The sequence below is a fragment of the Rhinopithecus roxellana genome, chromosome 20 (assembly GCF_007565055.1).
Source record: "Rhinopithecus roxellana isolate Shanxi Qingling chromosome 20, ASM756505v1, whole genome shotgun sequence".
Lineage (NCBI taxonomy): Eukaryota > Metazoa > Chordata > Mammalia > Primates > Cercopithecidae > Rhinopithecus > Rhinopithecus roxellana.
Window position 1 is genome coordinate 71,056,113 of NC_044568.1, and position 18,886 is coordinate 71,074,998.

The following is an 18,886-nucleotide window of genomic DNA, read 5'->3' on the forward strand; positions in this document are numbered from 1 at the left end:
GGATTGGCGGCTTCAGAATCACTCTATGTTGCAGATTGATGTCTGATTGGCTTTGCTCATCCGTCACTCACCGTTAGGCTTCACGGAATCTGCATAAGGGAGGAGCTTCGGTTCTGGGTCCGAGAGACCGCCTCCAGAAGAAATGCCACGGTACGATTGGTGGAAACAACGCAGTAGGGAGCGGGCGTACCAGCGGCAAGGGAAGGCGGGCCCTTCCGCCAGGATAGCCCAATGACAGAGGTGGGAAAGTTTCTATAAAAGCTTGAGCCTCGCGCACCTCCATTCTTTTGCGGTCGAGTGCGAAGCGTGAGGGTTGTTTTAATTCGTACGCCATGTGCTAAGATCCAGGGAAGACCTGGGCCGCAAGCGTGGCTTTGAGGGCGGCCTGAAAGCTGCAGGCCGGCCTGGTCCCCGGGCGTCCAGCCTTGGCCTAGGCTCCACTTTGTCCCTTAGTGTTTAAACGTTTCTTCCTGAATCTCAGACCCTCAGCTACCTGCAGGTAAGACTGGGCCGGGCCTGGGTTCCCCTGTTCTCCAAGCCTGTGATGAATTGCTTTGACTTCTGACACCTCGTATGAAAACTGCACGTGCAGTCTGATTATTTTGTAAGACTGAGGCTTGGGGGTGCTGACTCTTGACGGGGACGGGCTGAGAGTGGAAACAGGTGTTGCCCAAAACGAGGGAGTGGGGACTTACGTCTACATTTTGGCGCTGTCTGACTTTCAGGTTTCGTCGCCAGCCGGTTGCAAATTTTGAACCTAAGTAAACCTCAATCCGGAGGGCCGAGCGGTAAGGTGGGCGTTGTGTCGATTGAAGTGCTTAGCAATAAAGCAAAGGTAGTGAGTTGATTCGGTTTTCTCGCAAGTGTCTTTATTTTCCTATTCTTCTGGCACCCCGGAGGTCTGACTCATCCACAGGCAATTTTGGAAAAGTGTAGAGACGTGAAAACGGAACGGAAACTTGTTACCAGTGACTTTCCATCTCTTGGGATTGCCTTCCCCATTTCTGCCCGTAATTTTTTTTTTTTTTTTTTTTGAGACAGTTTCACTCTTGTTTCCCAGGCTGGAGTGCGATGGCACAACCTCTGCCTCAAGCGATTTTCCTGCCTGAGCCTCCCAAGTAACTGGGATGACAGGCGCCTACCACCATGCCCAACTAATTTTATATTTTTAGTAGAGACGGGGTTTCTCCGTGTTAGGTTGGTCTCAAATCCCTGACCTCAGGTCATCCGCCCGCCTCAGCCTCCCTAAGTGCTGGGATTGCAGGTGTGAGCCACCACACCCAGCCAAATACTGTTTTTCATGCCTTTGCCCCAGGGTGAGTCCAGAGAGGCCTTTGAGATCTGTGGAGGGAAGTTGACACCACCTAGGGTTCCCATGTTCCTCTCTAGGGAGGCAGCCATGGGGGAGTGATACCCACACACCTGCTGAGGGTTCTGGGCCCTGCTGAGTCTCTCAAACTCTAGCATCTGCTCTAGAAGTGGATTTTTTTCAATAGATGAGACAGATGCTCCAGAAAACACAACTTTATTCACTAGGACTGAAAACAGGCTTGCAATCAACAGGCCAAGTTGAGTGCAAGGTGGAGCGTGCTGGGAAATCACAGACCTCAGCTGTGGCCAGGTCGGGCTGGCAGTTGTCGTTTTCTGGCGTTTCTGTGATTTCCCACGTTTTATCACAAGGCCACAGGCATCCTCCAAGGTCACTGAGGAAGACCCTATTGCTGTTTGAGCCAGAGCCTCCTAGAGGGTGGACTGGGACCAGGTAGCTCCCAGGACACACAGATGCACGATGTGATTAGCAGTGAAGCCCTCTGTCCCAGGCGTGGGCAGGCGGCCTCCCTTACCTGCCTGAGCAGTGTGTGCAGGTGAAGACATGGGTTTTCTAGGGTTAGGCACTGCGTGGTGCCAGCCCCAGCCCTCCCTCACCTGGGTGTGTCCAGGAGGGGGCAGCAGAGCACCGTGGCAAAGTCTGTCCACATGCCGCGCCCCCTCCTGTGCAGAAGACTGCTTTTCCACGGTGGCCAGTGTGTGGGCCACGGGCTCTCAGAAGCCTGCTTGTTGGGACTGCTGCTGGGAGGAGGAAGGGGCAAGGCTTGACCTGGGGATCCTGGAAACAGACACTGGTATTGACCACTGGGCAACAAAGTCAGAAGGGCCTGGAGACTGTCCAGCCTTCTGGGGGCTCGGCGGCTTCCTCCAGAGGACTGAGCTCAGCCAGGTTCAAGGGCGGCAGCAGGAGGCCCCCTGACCCTCCCTCTTAACGTAATCGTGCAGCCGGAAGCGTGGCTCGCTGGGAGTCTTCATGGAGCGCTGCTTCAACTCCCTGCGGAGTGGGGGTGACAAGGGGACACGATGGCCTGGACTCCAATAAGAGGGTTCAGGCCCTGTGCTGGGGGAGTCCTGGTGACTGGCAGGACTTACTTTGCTATGGCTGTGAAGGCCAAGTCCACGTTGAGGCCTGTCTTGGCGCTGGTCTCCATGAAGGGCAGCCCATACTCCTGTAAACAGCTACTGCCAGCCAGGTGGTGGCCTGGCGGGGACAGCCCAGGCTCATGGCCTCCAGGGGCAACCCCTCACCACCCCCCTGCCTTGACTCACCTTGGCCAGCTTCTCCCCGTCCTCCCTCTTCACCACACGCTCATGGGCAGAGTCCACCTGGCCCAGGCACAGGGTCTTGGTGACAGCTGGCCCATGGTTGGCCCCTGCCCCCTCACCTGCCCTGCCCTGTGACCCAGGTGAGGACAACCGGGCCTCCCACCTTGTTCCCCAGCAGCATGAGCGCCACGTCGTGCTGGGCGTACTCATGGATCTCGGCCAGCCAGGCCTGTGGGACGCAGTAGACCAGGCTGGGGCTCCCTCCATGGCTTGCCCTGTGCCCCAGAACTTTGGCCCTCCAGGTCACGGTGTACAGGGCACCTGTCTTCATCTTTTTTTTGAGACAGAGTCTCCCCGTTGTCCAGGCTGGAGTGCAATGACGCAGTCTCCATCTCCTGGGTTCAAGCTGTTCTCCTCGGGTTCAGAGAACCTTGGGAGGGTTCAGCCTCCCAAGTAGCTGGGATTACAGGGTACGCACCACCACACCCAACTAATTTTTTGTATCTTTCGTAGAGACGGGGTTTCACCATGTTGGCCAGGCCAGTCTCCAACTCCTGACCTCATGATCTGCCCACCTCGGCCTCCCAAGGTGGTGGGATTACACGTGTGAGCCACCATGCCAGGCCCATTCTCTTTTTTTGAGACAGTTTTGCTCTGTCGTCCAGGCTGGAGTGCCGTGGCAGTCTTGACTCACTGCAACCTCAGCCTCCTGAGGAGCTGGGATTACAGGTGTGTGCCACCACACCAGGCTAATTTTTGTATTGTTAGTAGAGATGGGGTTTCACCATGTTGGCCAGGCTGGTCTCAAACGCCTGACCTCAGGTGAGCCACCATGCCTGGCCAGGATACTTGTCTTTAGAAGTGATAACCCCCCGTGTACCACATAGGGAAGCCCACCTTACAGGTCCCTTAACACAAAGGGTTCTGCTAAGGGAGCTGGAATGGCACTCAGGTCCACTTGGGCCACCTCCAGCCCAGAAGGCTGTCATTTCCCTCCCCCTACCCTCAGTGGGGTCCTTTGGAACCCTGATGCCATCTACCAGAAGGAGGTTGGGGTGGGTCAGGCCTTATCAGGACCCTTTCACCCCACCAGGAAGGCCACTGACCTGGATGTTGTCAAAGGAGGCCTTGTTGGTCACATCGTAGAGCAGCAGCAGAGCTGGAGACAGGGCAGTGAGGACATCCACCATCACCTGCACCCTCAGGTGCTCAGATCCGCCCCCCCCAACCAGCCCGGGTACCCAGGGGCTCACCATGAGCGTCACGGTAGTAGGCATGGGTAACACTGCGGAACCGCTCCTGACCAGCTGTGTCCCACATCTGCAGCTAACAGGCACTGGTCAGACTGTCCAGCCCCTCCCTGGCATCCCCTGTCCCCCAACTTGCCCTCTGCCAGTCACCTTACCTGCAGCTTCACCTTCACGCCATCCACGTCCAGAACTTTGTTCTGAAACAGAACCAGGCAGCTCTGGCAAGGGCCCGGCCCAGCCTCTATCCCCACTAGCCCCCCTCAGAGTCCCATGGCTCTCCTCCCCACCCAGCTTCCCGTCCCCTAAGACCTCCCAGCTCCCAGGTCCAGCCCAGCCCCTGCAGGGTTCCCTTAAACCAATTTGGCCTCATCCACACCTGCAAGTGCAGGCCTCTCCCCACAGCTCTTGTGCTGACTTATTTGAACTCATGACCCCACCAGGCCTCTTACTGACACTGCCTCGGTTTCCCCATCTGCAAATGGGTGCCAGTCACATGGCTGCTGCAGTAACTAACGAGCTGCAATGCCTCAGCCTCCCCAGTAGCTCTTTTTGCTAATTTGAAAGACTCCCAAGATGGCTTGAACCCAGAATTTGGAGGCTGCGTCCACCATGATCAACGCTGTACTCCAGCGTGGGCGACAGTGTGAGACCCTGTCTCAAAAGAATAAAAAATTCCAAGCCTCTTCTTGCTGGGATTGTCAGGGCTGGGCCTGGGCCTGTCGGACCCAAGGCAGTAACCACAGATCCCAGAACTGCCTGGCAGCGTCCCGGGCCGGGCCCTCCCAATTAAGGACTAGATGTAAGGCAGGGAGTGGTCTAGCCCCAGTCCATTTGCTGGGGTGGGGGCGGGGGGCTTCAGCCGCAGCCTGAGGTCCGGGCCAGCTGGAACGCATGCCACCTCCCTCAGCCTGAGCTCCTGCTGTCAGAGTGCTTCTGGGTCTCCCGGGAACCAGGCAGGGCCATCTGCTGGGCTGGGGAGGACACCGCCTTCCTGGCACCCTGAACAACAGTGTGAACCAAATGGCCTCACCTCTTACCACCCACCCGAGAGCCAAGAGGGAGGTGGGGAAGTGGGGACCAGACAGGACTGGCCTGCCCCCCTCAGGCACTTCAGTTCTCTCTCCATCTCAGAGGACTTGAGGGGAACTGGAACCCCCAGACAGGGTAGACAACAGTTTCCCAGACTGGAGGAAGCCCCTTTTCCTGTCCCTGGGACAGCCCTCCCTCCATCCTCCCTCTAACTGGCTCTAATTAAAGGGTGAGAAAAATGCAAACTTAAGATTTGCTGAGAACAGGACAACACCTCAGCACGAGGAATTTGGGCTGGTGGTGGAGGGGGTGGCCTCCTCACCCAAGGGCAGGGTCCTCTCCCCTAGGCAAACCCTGGAAACACCCTGGCTCAGGCTTTGCAGGGAGCACGTGCTCCTAGGGCCCGGCAAGGCCCCTGGACTGAGGCAGCACTGCTGGCCCCAAGTGGACATGCCCCTTGACTTCCTCTGACCCATCACCCTGTAGGCAGCAGCATCCACCTCCCCCAAGGCACAGGATATGGTCCCTGGGTAATGCCAGCCCCTGGCACAGGGCAACTATGTTTGTCGGGTGCAGCCACCAGCCCAGGTGTTGGGGGGTCGAGGCGGGCAGCTTGGTGGCTAAGGCATTCCACCTGGGGTCCAGGCTGCCTGAGCCTGTCAGTACCACGGGGATCACAGAGAACTTGCTGCTCAGGGGTACCAGCAGGACGTGGGGTGATGTGGGGCCGGGCCGGGGCCTCCACTCACCCGGAAGTCAATGCCTACGGTGGAGATGAACGTCCCCGCCAGGAAAGCGCCGTCCTTGAATCGTACCAGCAGACAGGTCTTCCCCACGCCTGAGTCCCCCACCAGCATGACCTAGGACAAGCAGGAGGGTCAGGGGGAGTCCGGTCTGCCCTGAGCTGACCTGGTCAGAGGGGTTGCAGGCTCAGCGGAGCCAGGGACCCCGATGGGCTGGACACCCAGCCTCTACCTCTGAAATGCTGGGGCCGCTCTGTCCTTCTGCACAGTGGCCATCTCAGTAGGGAACGAGGGCAGCCACCTCCATCCCGGACCCTCCCTAACGTCCATACCCCCCAACAGTGGACAGCAGGCTTCATCTGGGAGGGGAGCAGATGGGGTGGCAGCTAGGGACCTCCTAAGAGACTTGGGGAGGCCTCTGCTGGGGGCTTCTCCACATCCCAGTAGGGACATGACCCCATCAAGGCTCAAGAGGAATTTGCCCCATTAGGGTCAGGTCTCGACCTGAGGAGGGACCTGGACCAAGTCTGAGGATGGGAGGGGGGGTGCAGGTAGGGGGCAGTCAGGCCTTCTCCCCAAAACCTGTGCTACCAAACCTAAAGATGGTCCTCCCAGCCCCCTGCCAAGTCCACACAGCCTCTGCCTTGGCCTGGGGTCCCAGGGTTCCCCATCCATCTGGCAAACCTCTTCCCCCCAGCGGAAAAAAAAAAAAAAAAAAAGGCCCACAGCCCCTGGGTTGAGGGAGGGCAGCATATGGGAAATGGTGAGACCCCGGGCAGGGCACTGATGGTCACAGGACCCCTTGTGCCGCCATGCCGGCTGGGGGTGGAGGACAGGCCCCGCCAGCTGTTGGATTCCCCAGACCTGGGATGGACAGCTGTGTGTGTGCACGATGCACCGTGCAAGCCCCACGGGGTGCCTCCCGCGTCGGCTCCGCGCCCTGGGGCCGCGGGCCCTGCACCCCCTCTCTGACCCCCAACCCTTGGCTCAGACCGGGTGCCACCTGCTGCGCTGGACTGGGAGGCGGGTGTCTGGCTCACCTTGAAAGCGACGTCGTAGAAGTCGCCACCGCCGCCAAGCGAGGGCCGGCCGGGCTGCAAGGGCCCGTTGGGCGGCGTGTCGGGGCCGGGACGCGCAGTCCCGGAGCGCGCCGGTCGGGGCCCGTTGGCGGCGGGCAGCGTGGAGGCAGCAGGGGTGCTGGCCCCCTTGCTCTTGGGGGTCTTCTTCCTGGACATGGCGGGCGGGCACTCAGTGTGTTCCCGCTGCAGCCACCGTGCCCCAGGCCGTCCCGCTCCCTGCGCCCGCCGAGCCCGACCCGGACCCGAACCCTTCCCCCGGTGGCGGCGGCGGCGGCGGCATCATCCCGGGCGCCCGGCTTGCGCCCCGCCCCCGCCGCTCCACGGGCGCACAGCCACTCAAGCCCTGCCTCCTGCCGCCGCCGCCGCCGCCGCCGCCAATGCTGTGCGCAGGGCGGGGACATGCAAATACACCCCCGCTCGGGGCGGGTCAGGAGGCCCGGGCCCCGCCCCGTCCCCCGACCATGACTCGTGCCCGGGGCTGCCTCGGGGTCTAGAGCCAGCTGTGAGGTGGCAGGCCTGAGCCAGGGATCACCCCAGGATCCTGAATCCCTTCTGCTGGCTGCACACCACCCCAGCTCGGTGACCTCCAAACTGGACTGCCAGACCTGGGAGGAGGGGGTGTCCTGAGATGTGGGTGCTGGGGCAGAGGGCCCCCATGGACGGGAACTGCGGGCTTCTGTTCCCTTAGCTCCAGATGCCTGGCGCTTGGCCCGCTGCCCTTCGCTGCTCCGTCCCCTCCAGGGCAGGCGGGTCCCGGAAGCTCCAACCCTCGCTTGGCAAACACGCCCGGCTACTGGGACAAGCACCCTGGACTCGGGTGACAGCTGGTCACCGGGAGGACACAGGGGGCGTGGCGATCTCCCCCGCAGCTTCTGCCTGCTGCGCACGCCTGGGGATCCGCGGGAAAGAGGAAGTCGCTGTCTCAGCCAGCCCCTGGCCCCCTGAGGGTCCCCTCCCATGGGACTCTACCCTCAGGGTCTGAAAGGTGGAAGGCAGAGGCCCCTGTCCAGGCTGTGTGCCTGGCCCCTTGCCCTTCCCCTCCAGGTTCGGACCTTCAGGTGGCCAGGGCTGATTCTCCAAACCCTAAGCTGGTCCCGGGCAGACCCATCTCCCCAGCCTGGGCTGACTGGAGCTCTCTCAGCCCCTCTCACAGAGAAGATGGGACTGCCGTGGTCAGAGCTGGGGCACAGTGGTGCAGAGGGGTGGTGTCCTTGGCATGCGGGGGCTTCTTGGTGCTTCTCTGGGAGCTGGAGAGATGACCCGGTTGTCCCCGGAAACGTGACAGCTGTCACCAGGACCTTGGGCCTTTCAGAGGCCTGCTTCCTCCCAGCTGGCAGTGCCCAGAGCCCAAACAATCAACTGCCTCTTGGGTCAGAGGCCTGAGAAAACACAGATGGAGGGACAGTGCCCAGTGGAGTGATTCCTCGAGAGGGCCTGGCAGAGGCCGTGGAACACCGCTACACACGCTGTTGCATGCCAGGCACATGACCTCTTCAAAGTTATCCTTCAAGGTGGGTGCTGCCCCAAGTGTCCAGATGGGGAAACTGAGGCTCAGAAAGGCAAGGAGGGCTGTCCAAGGTCAGCAGGCTAGGAAGGGCAGAGCTAGGATTTGCTCCTGGGAACTCCAGCTCCAGAGAACATAAACCATCCCAAGGCAGAAATCCTTGTATACTCAATCCCCAAGGACCTGGCAGAGCTGGGGGGGCAAATCGGGAAGCCTTCTCAGAACCCGCCAGGCCTCCCTTCCTTGTCTCACTCCTCTGGCCCCCCAGCTCTTCCAGACCAACCCCCAGTGTGTGTGCACTGGGCCTGGGCAGAGGCATTTGGCTTCTGCAGCTGCAGCTCTGGGGACTCCAAGTGTCCACCCCCTACAAGGCCTCCTTCAGGATGGCTGGCCCAGGGTCTGAGCTGGGGGCCTCAGCAGCTGCTGTGCACTGGCCCCAGGGTCCTGGGCAGTGGACTCCCAGTCCAGTGGAGTCCCTCCTGCCAGCTGCTGCTCAGGTATCCCCAGGGCGTAGGCAGCAGCAGGAGGAGCTGGGTGCAAGTAGGGCATCCTGCAGGGGGAGGAGTGTGGATGGGGCCCCCAGGAAGAGAAGGAGGCAGGCGCGCCGGAGAAAGTGGGAGGCCAGGCAGGGAGGGGAGCCTTGACTGAGCAGAGGAAACGGGCTTGCGCTGGCAGCCTTTAAAATTAGAGTTTACGTAAAAATCCAAGTCTGTGGTTTCTCTTGAAAATGGGGAGCTCTGGGTGCCTGCACCACAGACCCCTCTCTTGGCTTCCAGCAGGCCTCGTAATCTTTGATCATTACGTCTCTTAGTTGCTGTGTTTGCCATCTGTTTCACCCTCTGGAGTGTAAGGTTTCTGGGCACAGGAAGCAGCTTGTCTTGGTCACTGCTGTCCCCAGCAGCCAGCTCTGGGCCTCCATAAGTAGTTGTTAAATTGGTGAAAGAGGCCAGGTGCGGTGGCTCACGCCTGTAATCCCAGCACTTTGGGAGGCTGAGCAGGCAGATCACTTGAGGCCAGGAGTTTGAGACCAGCCTGGCCAACATGGTGAAACCCTGTCTCTACCAAAAATACAAAAATTAGCCAGGCATGGTGGCACATGCCTATAATCTCAGCTACTCGGGAGGCTGAGGCAGGAGAATCGCTTGAACCCAGGAGGAGGAGGTTGCAGTGAGCTGAGATTGTGCTGTTGCATTCCAACCTGGGCGACAGAGCGAGACTCTGAAAAAAAAAAAAAAAAAAAAAAAAGACAAGAAAAAGAAAAAAGAAATGTGATGTAGAAACACAGGCTTCACTTCAGGAGGATATGCCTTGCTAACAAAGATTTAAGACAATGTGATCAGTAGTGAGGGCAAGGCTTTTGGAGGAGGGAGGGTTTGCACTGGGCTTTGAGGATTGAGCTAGAGTCTGACATAAGAGACAAAGAAAGTCCCCGGGTGGAGGGAGTGAATACGTATAGGCTGAGAGCACTAGCAGGTGGGCACTTTGTGCTGAGGTGGCCGAAGTGTAGTCCAGTTCCTTGGAGGAAATGGGAGGTAATCAAGCTGGTAAGGTAGGACGGGGTCAGCTGGGAAGGGAATTCCTAGGAGCTTGGAAATTGTACAGCGGGAAGTAGGGAGATGTGCATGGCTTTTGAGCAGAACAACAGAGGATACTGTGCTACAGGAATACCGGGGACTGGCAGGAGGGGATGGATGGTGGATCCTGTGGGCCTGGGGATGAGTTCATGGGGGTTGCAGTCACCCAGGGGAGGGGTAATAGGAACAGAAAGGACCTTCAGGAAAGAAGCTGTAGGCCTGGAGAAAGGGAAGGGAGGGTCAGAGTCCATGCCCATGGGGCGGAGACCAGTGGGATGCTGAGGTGGATGAAAGATGGATTAAATGTGGCCGGGAGCGGTGGCTCACTCCTGTAATCCCAGCACTTTGGGAGGCCAAGGCAGGCGGATCACGAAGTCAGGAGATCGAGACCATCTTGGCTAACACAGTGAAACCCCGTCTCTACTAAAATACAAAAAAAAAAAAAATTAGCCTGGCGTGGTGGCAGGCGCCTGTAGTCCCAGCTACTCGGGAGGCTGAGACAGAAGAATGGTGTGAACCTGAGAGGCGGAGCTTGCAGTGAGCCGAAATTGCACCATTGCACTCGAGCCTGGCCAACGGAATGAGACTCCATCTAAAAAAAAAAAAAAAAACTAGAACAGGCAGCCAGCAAGGGCAAGGCAGGGACCAGCAAGCACAAGGCAGGGGCCAGCGAGGGCAAGGCGGGGACCAGCAAGCACAAGGCAGGGTCCAGCAAGGGCAAGGCGGGGACCAGCAAGCACAAGGCAGGGGCCAGCGAGGGCAAGGCGGGGACCAGCATGGTGGGAAAGGTCAGCAGGGATGCCTTGGGATGTCCAGTTTCTTGGCATCTTCAGACCTGGAGAAGAGAGGAGTCCTGTAGGCCAGGGAAGGTCCCTGAGACAGGGCCCGAAGTTGAGATGGGCCTTGGGAGCTGGGGGTGGAGAGTGAGGTCCGTGTTCCCCTGGGAGGGGTGCTACAGCCTTCAACCCTTCTGGTGCAGAGCTGACTCTGCCAGGGATGGGAAGATCTCCATAGGTTCCTATCCTCCAGGGAGGGAGCACCCTGGGTCTCCTTGGGGCCTTGCTCTGGGACTTTCGCTCCTGCTACCCTCTGATGGCCCGGCCCCCTGGCACTCTCACACTGTGCCCTCTAACTCCTGCCAGTGCCTTCTGACTGTTCTGGGTGTCTGGAGGGATGTATGCTGTGAGTCCCCAGCCACAACGACCCCTGAGACCCATGGACCAGGACAGTCTGTCTCTGGCTCCCATTTTCCAGCATGTTCCCTACACTCTGCCCCAGAGTGGGGCCCTCAGGCTGGCCCTTTTGTGCCGGGAGAGGGGGTGCAGGTATGAGTGAGGCCTCCTCAGGCTTCCAGGCTCTGCCAGGAGCCCCACCCTCCAGGGAGCCTGCCCTGGCTCCTCCTGCCCCACTTCTGGCTCCCTGGATGTTCACCAGCCCTTCCCCAGCAGCTGCATGGCATCTGTACCAGTCTGTGAGCCTCCTGAGGACAGGGCCCTGTCCTGCCTACTCCTGTTCCCGCCGGACACTGGAGGGAGAGCTCTGTGGCTGAGCAGCAGAGAGCTGGGCTGGACTTCAGGGGGCTCTTAGCAAGCCAGGGAGTGGCAAAGCCCCCACTGGCTATGCCCCCAGGGCACCTCCCAAGACTATCCTCTGGAGCTCAGCAGTCTGTGCCCTCTGCAGGGTCCGCAGCTTGCTGTGTGCCCCTGGGCATGTCGCATTCCCTGTCTGGGCCTGCTCCCCTCTCCATGATATGAGGGGGCAGGAGGAGCCGATCTCTGAGGTCCCTTCCAGCTCAAACACCTTATGTTCTACCAAATTCGCGTGAACGTTGCCATGGAGACGTCGGAGGAACTGCGGCAGCACTGAACGCGACTTCCACCCGAGAGAGGAGCACTGAGTCACCCCAGCACGTGGGTGACGTCACAGGTAAGCTCTCCCTGGTGTCCAGGCATGCAGCAACCTGGTGTCCTCCTAAGAGGTCACCTCCCTTCAGCCTGCTCACATGGTGGCACTGAGGCCCTGCCGGGCGGGTCGTGAAAAGCACGTGTCTATCCCTACCCGAATGGGGACCCTTTGTTGCCTGCAGGTGTGATCACAGTGAGTCAGGTGCTCCCAGAGGGGAAGGTGGCAGAGGTGATCTGCCACACAGAAGATGAGCTAACAGGGGAGTCATGTGCGCCTCTGTGGCTGTCAGAGCGGTATCCTCACTCCTACAGAGCCAGTCGCCTGCTCTCAGCAGTGCTGGCTTCCTGCCCCTGAGCTGAGTAAGGGCGTCCGCTTAGCCATTGGAGGGGTCAGCATCAGGGCTCCTGGCTGCAGGCTCTCCTGGCAGCCTCAGAGTGACACACATGGCCTCATGGCAGGTGCGGGGATCCCTGTCGATGAACAAAACAGACCCCTGCATAACCATAACAATCACTGACGGCCGGGCGCGGTGGCTCACGCTTGTAATCCCAGCACTTTGGGAGGCCGAGGCGGGCGGATCACAAGGTCAGGAGATCGAGACCACAGTGAAACCCCATCTCTACTAAAAATACAAAAAAAATTAGCTGGGCGCGATGGCAGGCGCCTGTAGTCCCAGCTACTCAGGAGGCTGAGGCAGGAGAATGGCGTGAACCTGGGAGGCGGAGCTTGCAGGGAGCTGAGATCCGGCCACTGCACTCCAGCCTGGGCGACAGAGCAAGACTCTGTCTCAAAAAAAAAAAAAAAAAAAAAAAAATCACTGACTACCCCGGACTGCACCAAGTGTTTTCCTCGCAATGTTTGTATTGTCTTTTTTTTTTTTTTCTGAGACGGAGTCTTGCTCTGTCACTCAGGCTGGAGTGCAGTGGCGTGATCTCAATCTCAACTTTCCATAGTCTCCACCTCCCGGGTTCAAGCAATTCTCCTGCCTCAGCCTTCTGAGTAGCTGGGATTACAGGTGCCTGCCACCATGCCCAGCTAATTTTTGTATTTTAGTAGAGACAGGGTTTCACCATGTTGGCCAGGCTGGTCTTGAACTGCTAACCTCAGGTGATCCACTGGCCTCGGCCTCCCAAAGTGCTGGGATTACAGGCACCCAGTACCACACCTGGCTAAGTTTTTGTTTGTTTGTTTGTTTGTTTGTTTGTTTTTGAGATGGAGTCTGGCTCTCACCCAGGCTGAGTGCAGTGGTGCAGTCTCGGCTCACTGCAAGCCCCGCCTCCTGGGTTCAGGCCATTCTCCTGCCTCAGCCTCCCAAGTAGCTGGGACTACAGGTGCCTGCCACCACGCCTGGCTAATTTTGTGTGTGTGTGTATTTTAGTGAGACAGGGTTTCACCGTGTTAACCAGGATGGTCTAAATCCCGTGACCTCGTGACTGCCCACCTCAGCCTCCCAAAGTGCTGGGATTATAGGTGTAAGCCACCGCACCCGGCCACGCCCGGCTAATTTTTGTATTTTAGAGACAGGGTTTCACCATGTTGGCCAGGCTGGTCTTGAACTCCTAACCTTAGGTAATCCACCTGCCTCGGCCTCCCAAAGTGCTGGGATTACAGGTGTGAGCCACTGCCCCGGCCTTTTTTTTTTTTGAAATAGAGTCTTACTCTGTTACCCAGACTGGAGTGCAGTGGTGCGGTTCTGACTCATTGTAGCCTTGAACTCTTGGGTTCAAGCAATCTTCCCACTTCAGTCTCCCAGCTATGTTTCAGTTTTTTGTAGAGGTGGGGGACTCACTATTGTCCAGGCTGGTCTTGAACTCCTGGGCTCAAGTGATCCTCCCGCCTTAGCCTCCCAAGATGTTGGGATTACTGGCATCAGCCACCGTGCCCAGCCTTGTTTTCTAAGAGTCTAAATTAAATCACAATTACCTGATTCTTCCACATTTGATAGAACTTGTCCACAAAAAGATCTGGATTAAGTGTCTTTACCTGACATGGCTTTTGATACGTTTTCAATGTGTTCTTTTGTTGTTGGTTTATTTGGGTTTTTATTTTTCCCTAGAATTGGTTTTTACAGTTTGTAACATATAATCATCCCATATAGATTTCAAAAATGTAGGCAAACAATTGCACATAATTTTCTTTCTTTTTTTTTTTTTTTTTTTTTGAGACGGAGTCTCGCTCTGCCGCCCAGGCTGGAGTGCAGTGGCCGGATCTCAGATCACTGCAAGCTCCGCCTCCTGGGTTCACGCCATTCTACTGCCTCAGCCTCCCCAGTAGCTGGGACTACAGGCGCCCGCCACGTCGCCCGGCTAGTTTTTTGTATTTTTTAGTAGAGACGGGGTTTCACCGTGTTAGCCAGGATGGTCTTGATCTCCTGACCTCATGATCCGCCCGTCTCGGCCTCCCAAAGTGCTGGGATTACAGGCTTGAGCCACCGCGCCTGGCCAATTTTCTTTTTTTTTGAGGCAGAGTCTCGCTGTGTCACCCAGGCTGGAGTGCAGTGGCCGGATCTCAGCTCACTGCAAGCTCCGCCTCCCGGGTTCACGCCATTCTCCTGCCTCAGCCTCCCAAAGTTGCTGGGATTACAGGTGTCTGCCACCACGCCCGGCTAGTTTTTTGTATTTTTAGTAGAGATGGAGTTTCACCGTGTTAGCCCGGATGGTCTCGATTTCCTGACCTCGTGATCCGCCCACCTTGGCCTCCCAAAGTGCTGGGATTACAGGCATGAGCCACCGTGCCGGCCGCACATAATTTTCTTTTTTAGTTTTCAACTTTTTTCATCTCTGTGAAAAAAACCTTCATTCTTCATCTGAATGTCCCATATTTTCTTTTTCTCTTTCAGTCACACTTACCAGAATTTTTTTCTAGAAAAATCTGAGTAACTATATCTGTTAAATAGCTCGATTTTATTCATCAATTCTATGCATTTTTTTATGTTTGTTTCTTTTGTTTGTTTGTTTAGTAGAGACGGGGTTTCACCGTATTAACCAGCTGGTTTCAAATTCCTGACCTTGTGATCCACCCGCCTCGGCCTCCCAAAGTGCTGGGATTACAGTTGTGAGCCACCGCGCCCGGCCCTACTCTTTCTTTTAAAATAACTAATTTCTGCTCTTTACTTTGTAATTTCCTTCCATCTTTTTTTGGGGGGTTTATTTTACAGTTTTTCTAGAATGCTGAAATAAATACTTAATTTATATATTGGCTTGCTTTTTCATGCTAATAAAAATAAGTGATGTTATCCATTTCTCTCCATGTATAATTTTGCATCCCCATAGATTTTCTATGATGTGTGCTCATTACTATTCATTTCCTTTCTTTTTTTTTTTTTTTTGAGATGGAGTCTCGCTCTGTCGCCCAGGCTGGAGTACAGTGGCATGATCTCGGCTCACTGCAAGCTCCACCTCCAGGGTTCAAGTAATTCTCCTGCCTCCGCCTCCCTAGAAGCTGAGATTACAGGCAGGTGCCCCCACACCCTGCTAATTTTTGTATTTTTAGTAGAGACAGGGCCTCACCATGTTGGCCAGGTTGGTCTTGAACTCCTGACCTCTAGTGATCTGCCTGGCTTGGCCTCCCAAAGTGCTAGGATTACAGGCATGAACCACTCCACCCAGCCTATTCATTTATGTATGCTCTAATTTTTATTTATTTATTTATTTTTTGAGACAGGGTCTCACTGTGTTGCCCAGGTTGGAGTGCAGTGGCACGATCTCAGCACACTGCGACCTCCCCATCCCGGATTCAAGGGATTCTCCTGCCTCAGCCTCCTAAGTAGCTGGGATTACAGGTGTGCACCACCACACCCAGGTAATTTTTGCATTTTTAGTAGAAATGAGGTTTTTCGATGTTGGCCAGGCTGGTCTTAAAACCTGACCTCAAGTGATCCACCCATCTCCGCCTCCCACAGTACTGGGATTACAGGCGTGAGCCACTGTACCCAGGCATTTATTTAGTTTATTTTTTGGGGGGGTGGGTAGACAGGATCTCTCGTGAATTGCACATTTTTTAAGTATAGAATTGGATAAGTATTGACATATCTGTACACTCATGAAACCATTGTGGGTGCACGTCAATCAAGATAAGGTACACATCCATCACTTCCCTTTTTTCGTTTATTTATTTATTTTTTGGGACAACATCTCACCCTGTTGCCCAGGCTGGAGTGCAGTGGTGTGTGTGATCATGGCTCACTGCAGCCTCAACCTCCTGGGCTCAAGCAGTCCTCCCGCCTCAGCCTCCCCAGTAGCTGTGACTACAGGCACGTGCCACCATGTCTGGCTAATTTTTCTGTTTGTTGTACAGACGGTGGTCTCACTATGCTGCTCAGGATGGTCTCCCAGTCCTGGGTTCAAATGATCTTCCCACCTGGGACTACCACAGTGCTGGGATTACAGGCATGAGCCACTGTGCCCAGTCCATTATTTCCATCTTTACCTTTCAGTGATCTGGGCTGTCAGGGTGTCCAGCTGTCCTGTGACCCTCTTCGGATGGTTCTTCAGGCCTCTCTACTCAGGTGGGAATCCCTGAATTAGGGTGTGCTTGTGGGAGCCTCAGTTGTGATCTGGGTTCAAGATTTGGTGCAGCGAGCAAGCGAAAGTACCCAAGAGAGCCTCTAGGGGGCGGTGGTGGTTAAGGCCACGTTCTTTTTTTTTTTCTTTTTTTTTTTTTTGAGATGGAGTCTAGCTTTGTCCCCAGGCTGGAGTGCAGTGGTGCGATCTGGGCTCACGGCAAGCTCCGCCTTCCAGGTTCAAGTTATTCTCCTGCCTCAGCCTCCTGAGTAGCTGGGATTACAGGCACATACCACCACACCCAGCTAATTTTTGTATTTTTAGTAGAGACGGGGTTTCACCACGTTGGCCACGATGGTCTTGATCTCCTGACCTTGTGATCCACCCGTCTCGGCCTCCCAAAGTGCTAGGATTACAGGTGTGAGCCAGTGTCCGGCCAAAGGCCACGTTCTTATCTAAGCTTTTCCTCTGACCTTGCCTAACATCTGTAATGCCAACATAGTTAACAAGCCCTGTTTTGTGTACATTACAGTTTATTAACTGTGCTACTCAAAGTCTCTATATCTTTACTGACTTAAAAAAATTGTCTCTTTGGCTGGGCATGGTGGTTCACGCTCGTAATCCCAGCACTTTGGAAGGCCGAGGCAGGTGGATCACTTGAAGCCAGGAGTTAGAGACCAACTTGGCCAGCCTGGTGAAACCCTGTCTCTACTAAAATTACAAAAATTAGCCAGGTTTGGTGGCACATGCCTGTAATCTCAGCTACTCAGGAGGCTGAGGCACGAGAATCACTTGAACCTGCGAGGCAGAGGTTGCGGTGAGCTAACACCACTGCACTCCAACAGCCTGGGCAACAGAGCGAGACTCTGTCTCAAAAGAAAAAAAAATTGTCTCTCTCTCTCTCTCTTTTTTTTTTTTTTTAAGACAGGATCTCACTCTGTCATGCAGGCTGTAGTGCAGTGGTGCAATCATGGCTTACTGCAGCCTTGACCTTCTGGGCCCAAGTGAGCCTCCCACCTCATCCTCCCAAGTAACTGGGACCACAGGTGAGCTCCACTATGCCTGGCTAATTTTTTGTTTGTATTTTTTGTAGAGATGGGGTCTCTCTCTGTTGTCCGGGCTGGCCTCAGTAATTCTCCTTTCTCGGCCTCCCAAAGTTCTGGGATTATAGGCATGAACCACTGTGCCTGGACAAAAATTGTCTACTTGATCTGTAAACTTCAAGAGAAGGTGTGATAAACCCTCCTGCAATGTTTTTGTTTTTCAAAATCTTTGTATTTCACAGTTTAGCTTTGTAGGCTGATGTTCTTTTTTTTTTTTTTTTTTTTTTTTTTTTTTTTTTTTTTTTTTGAGACATAGTGTTGCTCTTGTTGCCCAGGCTGGAGTGCAACGGTGCAATCTCAGCTCATCGCAACTTCCACCTTCTGGGTTCAAGCGATTCTCTTGCCTCAGCCTCCCGAGTAGCTAGGATTACAGGTGCCGCCACCATACCCCGCTAATTTTGTATTTTCAGTAGAGATGGGGTTTCTCCATGTTGGTCAGGCTAGTCTCAAACTCCCGACCTCAGGTGATCTGCCTGCCTCGGCCTTCCAAAGTGCTGGGATGACAGGCGTGAGTCAGCGCGCCCGGCCAATGTTCTATTTTTGAGAATACAACAGTTCATAATATATTCTACATAGGCTATACCTGTTATTGTGTAGAAAAACAGACTCTTTACCCATTTAACACCTTTTGCCTTAGGTTTATTTTTCTGGTATCGACAATGGCACATTTACTTTGTGTTTGCAGTTTCCTGTCTTTTTTTTTTTTTTTTTGAGATAGTGTCTCACTTTGTTACCCAGGCTGGAGTGAAGTGGTGCGATCTCAGCTCACTGCAACCTCCCCCTCCCGGGTTCAAGCAATTCTCCTGCCTCAGCTTCCCGAGTAGCTGAGACCACAGGCGTGTGCTACCACGCCCAGCCAATTTTTGTATTTTTAGTAGAGATGAGGTTTCACCATACTGGCCAGGATGGTCTCGATCTGTTGACCTCGTGATCCACCCGTCTCGACTTCCCAAAGTGCTGGAATTACAGGCGTGAGCCACTGTGCTCAGCCTCTTTTTTTTTTTTTTTTTTTTTTTTTGAGATGGAGTCTCACTCTGTCGCCCAGGCTGGAGTGCAGTGGGGTGACCTCGGGTCACTGCAACCTCTGTCTCCCAGGTTCCAGCAATTCTCCTGCCTCAGCCTCCCGAGTAGCTGGGATTATAGACTCCCACCAACACACCTCGCTACTTTTTGTATTTTTAGTAGAGACGGGATTTCACCACGTTGGCCAGGCTGGTCTCAAATTCTTGGCCTCATGTGACCCGCCTGCCTTGGCCTCCCAAAGTGCTGGGATTACAGGTGTGAGCCACTGCACCCAGCCAGGTTTTCTTCTTTCTTTTCTCCTCTTCTAGTTTTCCCCTTTTAGGCTAACAATTATTAACTGTTAATAAAAACCCTCAGGTCTGTATTTTATCAAGAAACATTTCCCTAATGTCTTCCTCCGTGAACCAAACAAGATCTCTGGCACATTTTATTTGCTCTGTCTCACCACATGGTTTTTGATTTTTTGTTTCTTTGTATTTTGGGATAGAGTTTCACTCTTGTTGCCCAGGCTGGAATGCCATGGCACAGTCTCAGCTCACTGTAACCTCCGCCTCCCGGGTTCAAGCGATTCTCCTGCCT

At 55.2% G+C, this 18,886-nt stretch overlaps 1 protein-coding gene, 1 long non-coding RNA gene and 1 other non-coding gene across 8 annotated transcripts; 2 read left to right on the forward strand and 1 right to left on the reverse strand.

Moving 5' to 3' along the window:
• The first annotated feature begins 268 nt into the window (after positions 1 to 268).
• On the forward strand, positions 269 to 847 carry LOC104681539. The gene is made up of 2 exons (XR_750592.2): positions 269 to 499; positions 726 to 847. It is a non-coding gene; the product is annotated as an uncharacterized LOC104681539 (long non-coding RNA).
• Positions 537 to 619, forward strand: LOC115895341. The gene has a single exon (XR_004055548.1). It is a non-coding gene; the product is annotated as a small nucleolar RNA SNORD60 (small nucleolar RNA).
• A 662-nt stretch (positions 848 to 1,509) lies between the features above and the next one.
• Positions 1,510 to 7,004, reverse strand: RAB26 (RAB26, member RAS oncogene family). Of its 6 annotated transcripts, none has more exons than XM_030924283.1 (9): positions 6,658 to 7,004; positions 5,624 to 5,734; positions 4,001 to 4,042; positions 3,849 to 3,915; positions 3,702 to 3,754; positions 2,759 to 2,824; positions 2,599 to 2,655; positions 2,422 to 2,498; positions 1,510 to 2,323 (listed from the first exon to the last, which is right to left on the reverse strand). In XM_030924283.1, exons 1-9 carry the CDS (start codon positions 6,850 to 6,852, stop codon positions 2,221 to 2,223), a joined length of 771 nt encoding a protein of 256 aa, XP_030780143.1. In that variant the 5' UTR covers positions 6,853 to 7,004; the 3' UTR covers positions 1,510 to 2,220. The 6 variants fall into 6 exon arrangements, with proteins under 6 accessions (XP_030780143.1, XP_030780141.1, XP_030780145.1 ...); XM_030924281.1 differs by having other exon boundaries at positions 2,599 to 2,673; positions 6,658 to 7,000; XM_030924285.1 differs by having other exon boundaries at positions 2,422 to 2,469; positions 3,849 to 3,921; positions 6,658 to 6,992.
• Positions 7,005 to 18,886: the final 11,882 nt, after the last annotated feature.

Excerpts from the sequence above, each read along its gene's own strand:
- RAB26 (XM_030924280.1), bottom strand. The coding sequence starts at position 6,852 with ATGTCCAGGAAGAAGACCCCCAAGAGCAAGGGGGCCAGCACCCCTGCT. Across the intron at positions 3,922-4,000 it reads GCGTGAAGGTGAAGCTGCAG|CTGCAGATGTGGGACACAGC; the intron begins GTAAGGTGACTG and ends AGTGCCTGTTAG. Across the intron at positions 2,499-2,598 it reads ACGGGGAGAAGCTGGCCAAG|GAGTATGGGCTGCCCTTCAT; the intron begins GTGAGTCAAGGC and ends AGCTGTTTACAG.